Source organism: Pteropus alecto, unplaced genomic scaffold, assembly GCF_000325575.1.
Source record: "Pteropus alecto unplaced genomic scaffold, ASM32557v1 scaffold214, whole genome shotgun sequence".
In the NCBI taxonomy this organism is placed as follows: domain Eukaryota; kingdom Metazoa; phylum Chordata; class Mammalia; order Chiroptera; family Pteropodidae; genus Pteropus; species Pteropus alecto.
Window position 1 is genome coordinate 1,122,859 of NW_006435787.1, and position 6,242 is coordinate 1,129,100.

The following is a 6,242-nucleotide window of genomic DNA, read 5'->3' on the forward strand; positions in this document are numbered from 1 at the left end:
GGGCCCCGCCGCCCGGAGGCCGGGGGGAGCCGTGCGTCTCCCCGCCGGGCCTCGGTTTCCCCACCCGCAAGGCGGGCGTCACAGGGGCCGAGGGGCTGAGGAACCTGCCTCGCGCGCGGGGGCCGTGGTGTTTGGCCCGCCTCTCGGGTTCCTCCTCGGGTCCCTCAGAGACGGGAGGACGTGGTTTGAAACGCTTCGAATCTTAGCGACAGATCCCGTTCGTGCCCGGTTCAGGGTTTAACGATGCTGGTGCAGCTGGCCGTGCTCCGGAAACGGAGCCCAGTGCACGTTAACCAAGAGGTGCACACGGAGACGCCCCCACATCCGAGCGGCGGTGGGGTCGCACGGCCGGGTTCTCAGCCGAGCGCCCGGAGCCACACGCCCGGAAGGGCCTGGTGCATCGAGAGAGCCCGGCCCGTCGCTTACCCGCTGCTCTGCTTCCCTTCCAGGCGCTGGTTCCGGCGGACGCCAGGCGCGTGCTCAGCTCCCTGCTGGACGTCGTGTCCGGGCTCAGCCGCCTGCTCCCCAAAGCCGGCCACGTCCTGGAGCTGCTCCCTGACTTTCTTCGTGTGTCCGAGATCGCGGCCTTGCTGGACGTGGCTGGCGCGCCCGAGGTGCGTGTCTGCGGGGAGACGCTCAGGTGTGGGGGGCCAAGGTGTGTGTTTGCGGGGAGACACTCAGGTGTGGGGGGCCGAGGTGTGTGTTTGCGGGGAGACGCTCAGGTGTGGGGGACCGAGGTGCGTGTCTGCGGGGAGACGCTCAGGCGTGGGGGGCCGAGGTGTGTGTTTGCGGGGAGACACTGAGGTGTGGGGGGCCGTGTTCTTTTCACCTGCATTTCTCTTCCGACTCCTAAAATTGGCCCAAGACCACAAAATACAGGACAGCAATGCCTTTGAACGGCCCCGGAGGCGACAGTGTGACAAAGGGCAGGCCTGGTATCTCCCTAAAGCAGGGGAGACTCTGGCCCGCGCCCACCGTGGGGCAGCTGGGGTCGGGCCGTGCGCCCCGTGACATCGGCAACCCCCAAACCCATTGTTAGCACTCGCGAGATTCCAAGTAAATCGCTTTCAAACACCTTAAAACAATTATTTACATGTAAATAACTGGCTGACAGATTATGGGTCATTTCTGCAAAGACAGACACACCTGAATGAGGTGCGTGGCGTGAGCCTCGTGCTGGCTCGAGCTGCGTGTGGATGTGGCCAGGCGCAGTCCCCGGAGCTGCTGCTGAGGCGGCTCCTAGGGCCGATCTGGCGAGCCATCGGGAGCCGGGCCGTTTGGTGGCAGAGCCGACGTTACGGGTGTTGCTCACTGAGTCGGCGACACCTCGTGGCTTAGTGATTCATCCCTGGACAGACCGCAGGGGTTTGCTGGGCGCGTGTGGGACCCTGTCCTGTCCTCGTCCCGCGGCGGCAGTGATGAGCACAGCGCCCGGGGGCGGGAGGGCACCGTGGCCCCGAGCCTCGGACCCGCTCGCATGCGCATCCGGCGGAGAAGGCGCGCGGCCTCGCCCCACGTCCGTGTCACTGACCTGTGCTCTCCGCACGTCCTCAGGCTCCACACGGCGGCCGGGCCGGCACCTCCGCCTTCGGTTCCTTTCAGTCTGTGATGAAGATGGTTTGTAAGGAGCAAGAGCCGGTTTTCAGCAGCTCTCACACGTTCATCGACTTGCCCAGAGTCGGCGAGCTCCTGGCAGGGGACAGAGGGAAGCTCCACATTCCCGAGGACTCAAGTAAGGATACAGCGAACCACCTGTGTAGGTCGTTTTGCCTGTTGAGACAGGGCCCCCCTTGGACGCAGCGCCCTGTCCGTGTGGACGGCGGCAGGGGACTGCCTGGGCCGCGCTCTGGCCTCTGTCCTTCCCGGTCGACGAGGCCACCGAATGCCGCCACGGCAGCTGTGCGTGACTGTGTCTGATCCCAAACTGGTCTTGCCGCCCTTCCTGACGAGGTTGTAGTTTAAAGTGTGAGGTGTTAAAATACCAGCAAGACTCTGCGGTCCGTGCTCTTAATTTACACTTTATGGAATTATCCCTCTAGATTTGTAGAGCTTTTTGAATAAAAAGCACTTATTTTTATTTTCAAATGAAAACGAAAACCCTCTGAATCAGGATAGCGAAGCCAAGGCTTCTGTTTTACGTGTTCTCTTCAAGGGTGAAAGAAATGGTTCCCCTGGGAGATTCATTCCTAACTTCATAAGAAAAACCTAATTCTGGTCTCGACACCAAACGGTCGAAACGACGATTTTCTAGATCAAAAACCAGATGTGTTCCCTTCCTTCTGACCATCGTCATGGTCGGGTGTCTTCGGCATCCTCGGACGCTCTCACTGAAAGCTTAGTTTGAAAATGCGAAGGTCCCATGTTCCAATTGTTGACGTGAACGTGCTATCTGGACGTTTCTTATGAGACACGAGCCACTAAGTGCAGCGTCAAAAAAAAGCATTCCCGAATTTGCCGCCCAAATGCAGAATCGCGCCCTGAGAGCGACGTGTCAGTCAGTGGTCGAGGCTGCGGCGTTGCCGTCGTCAGCGAGCTCCGCTAACCTGAGCATCCTGTATCTTTTTTCCATTGTGACAGCTCCTTTCTGCTTGAAACTTTATCAAGAAATTCTACAGTCTCCAAATGGCGCTTTGGTGTGGTCCTTCTTCAAACCTATATTGCATGGGAAAATACTGTACACGCCAGACACCCCGGAGATTAAGCGGGTCGTTCAGAAGGTGAGCCCAGGCGAGCGGGGAGCCGATCAAACCTGCAGGGGGCATATCGGGGAGAAATGAGAACACTTACGGTAGTTGACGTAATTACTGTGTGGTCGGATCACCTAAAGTTTCGTTATGTTGGTCACAGTTCATTTTGGCCCGGGTGTTTTTTTCCTGTTCCCGTTGTTGTCAAACGTGAATTTGCCGAGTCGTCCTCTTGGAGGACACTCTGGGGCGTCATTTGGAGGAGCTAATGTGACGAGGACAGTTAGACAGGAGGACCGTTTCCGGCGGCAGAAGCACCTGCAGGACAGACGCTGGCCTGTTTTGCTCGGGACTAGCGCACCTGGCGGGGCTGCCGGCGGGGTAAGCGACGGCTCCGGAATTGACCGTGACTCCCGTGGAGGGTGAGCGCCGGTGAAGAGGCCCAGACGGTGTCTCTGGGGGCAGGTTAGACGTGGCTTGTCCGAAGGCGCGTCTCCCCTTTCTTACGTGGCTTAACCTCTGCGAACGATTTGCGACGGCGTTCATTGTCCATATTTGCACTTGTCTTTGAAATGATGGTGCTGTATTTTCCTGGGGTCCCGTTTTCTTGTCCGACAGTGGCTTAGGAGCCTGCAGGCCTCTGTAGGTCGTCGCAAAGGACTCGGGGGTGATCTGATCTTAGGCCAGAAGCAGAAGAGGTTACCCAGTTCTGAAAATGATGAACTTCAATACTTCAAATAGCATCGACTCAGACGTTAGTGGCGTGAGGTCCTACGAGCGGTCGAGGTACTTCTGCTCACACTGGCTTTTATGAACGAGCCCCACGTCCCCGGCCGTGGTCGCCACGTGGGGCCACAGCCGTGTTGTCCCCAGGCTCCGCTGCCAGCCTGACGTGGCTCGTGCTGCATTCGCCCTGCTTGTTCTGAACGTGTTCGATAACTTCTGTTTTTACCGCGCAAGTGTCCTTTTGGAAGGCTATTTACCAAAAGTCTGGACTCTCACAATGGAAGTGTGTTAACCCGGTTAAACGGCCAGTTTAGTCCTTCCAGACCGTGCTCCAGAGAGCCGGGAGGCGAGGCCGCGGGGCTGGGGCTCCCTCCGTGAGAGAAGCTCTTAGTGGCCGTGGGCAGTCTACAGATGTCATAGAAAATGGCTCTGCATCGCAGCTGTATTTTGAACTTAAAATTTTAAAACAGGCCATGAGCTTCTCTTTTGATCATATTATATATTATCATGCATTAATATTATTAGTGACATATAGTGCCATAGTGTCAGATGCCGTGTTTGAGCCTGTGACACGACCATGAGTGTGACAATCTCTGCTTCTGAAGGACTCGTCCGCAGTGGGCAGAGAAGACAGACAGCCGAGGACATGTCTACGTGCATGACACGGGAGGTCGCTCAGGGCGCCGGGCCCAGGGGCCCGGGCAGCTCGCCCTGGTCCTGCGGAGGGGCCGGGGGCCTCAGCCAGTGGGGTGGGGTGCCCGCATGGCAGGGCAGGGCGGGGCCGTGAGCCCCGGATGGAGGCAGCTCTGGAAGCAGCGTCGGGGTTTCGCTGATTCTGGCTTTGTCCCCTGCGGGTTTTACAGGTAGCGACAGGCGTTGGCCCGCCTTCGCCCGCTGGGCGTGACTGCGGCCCACACGTGCTGTCCAGGCCAGCGTGTGCCGCTGGTGCTGTGGCCCTCCAGCCGTCAGCCATGGCCACCCAGCTTTAGGAACGTGGGTTCTCGTCCTCAGACGCCCGGTCTAATGTCCCCCACGCTGGGAGACCCCAGAAGCTGTGCCGCCTCCGCCACGTGAAGCAGCGTCGTCTGTGCGAACGGAGTGGCCCCTGTTGTCACTTAGTTACTACTCAGACTCATTCTTTCCATCACTTCCTGTTAAGTGGAATCGCGTGAAGTGGTGTTTTTATAGGAGAAAAATCAAGTTGGTAATTTCCTAGTGCTCACGCTGTGATACCACGGGCCGCACGCAGTGCGACATGGTGGCCAGGCCGGGCCTGTCCCCCTTCCCTCCCCAGCCCGGTGACCCTGGCTGGTCACTTCTCCTTTCAAGGCCTGTTTTCCTCTCAAAGGAAAATGAAGGGCCTGCGAGGGACCAGTGATGTCCAGCCACGTGGGGACGGCTGCTCAGCGGTGCCTCACGGTCACCTGGGGGCCCTTACCCACCCAGGCTCCGGTCCCCGCCCGTCCCCTCCGATGTCACAGCACGCACTCCCCCGGCCGTCCTTGGCGCCCTGCGGGGCTGTCTCTGGGTTCCCGCGGGTCCCCAGGGTGTGCCCAGCAGCCCCGCGGCCGGACACAGCGCAGCCTCACCCGACCTTGTCCCGGCACGTCCTCCTGCTCTGGGTCCTTCTCCGGTGACTCTGGTGAGACCTCCAGGCTCTGCTGCCTGTGTCCCCCCTGGGCTCTGGGCCCAGCTGTCACCGGGCGCTCTGCCCGCTAGTAGGAAGCAGCGTTCGGCGGGCACGGCGCGGTCCGCGGGCCGGCGTCAGCGTGGGCGGCTCGTCATCGCCCTCTGAAAAGGTCCGGGACTCCGAGATCGCGGAGGTGGCATCCTTTTGCTTAGAAATATTTCTCTGCATACGTCCCAGGGATTTTAAGTGTTTGGGAGCGTCGTTTTCCAATATTGTATGATGTTTTGCTTATTATTTAGATATCAGTGTTTTCAGTTGTTTTGAATATTTAAATTAATATTAAATATTAATATTTAGATGCAGCCTAATGTTTTAATAAATCTTAAATAATTTAACTTTAGATTTTGCAGAGATGTGTGTCTTTTGATGTTTGTTTAGGGAAATATCTCATGTAGACATTGCTTTCCTTCTTCTCCAAGTCATTTTTAATTTTTATTTATTAATTTCTCTGTTCTTTCTGCAGATTTGCCAATTATTATTATTTTATTGATATATTCAGTAAAAGCTTTGTTGATTAACTTTCACTTTTTAATTTAATAACAAACACATTTGAGTCTCAATTTTGATTATATTCGATATAACTTATAGCTAATATCTTTATTATTATGTAGTTATTTTCTAAATAATATTCTGTAATTTGAGTTACTTATGATATTACAAAATTTTAATTCGTTAATTTTAAAAGTGTTTACATGAACTTTTCTTAAGAATTCCTAATCTCATAATATACCCCTTAATGATTTATATATTTTGGGATTTTCTTAGAAACTTCTTTGTGCCCTAGCACGTTATTAGTTTTAGTAAATTTTTCTTTGGTACTTGAAAAGTGAGGGTATGAATAAATAGGATAAATTAGGACACTTTAATGTACTTGAGTTTAAAGTGTATATAGTATAGATATTTATAGATACATAAAAATAGTATATACATAACGTGTGAGTGCCTATTTTTGTGTCCAGTTAGGCTTTTTTACAGATTTTCTAGTTGGTCGCGTTCATGGCGCTGTCCGGCTTCTGCACCTGCGTATGGTTTTGACCCACGGTGGTGGCGTTTGCCGGGAGCTTCCACGTGCTGGGCCTGGCACGAACCATCGGCAGGGCCACCTGTCCGGCGCGCAGCCCCCACTGCCCCGAAGCCGGCCG

The 6,242-nt window shown here is 55.3% G+C and overlaps 1 protein-coding gene across 1 annotated transcript in view; it reads left to right on the top strand.

The window, feature by feature from the left end:
• ABCA13 (ATP binding cassette subfamily A member 13) overlaps positions 1–6,242 on the top strand; it is a 147,718-nt gene that overhangs the window by 51,797 nt on the left and 89,679 nt on the right. The window contains exons 20-22 of the mRNA XM_025046516.1: positions 450–614; positions 1,555–1,732; positions 2,578–2,717. Coding sequence (XP_024902284.1) covers positions 450–614; positions 1,555–1,732; positions 2,578–2,717 — 483 coding nt within the window. The remainder of the gene's footprint in view (positions 1–449; positions 615–1,554; positions 1,733–2,577; positions 2,718–6,242) is intronic.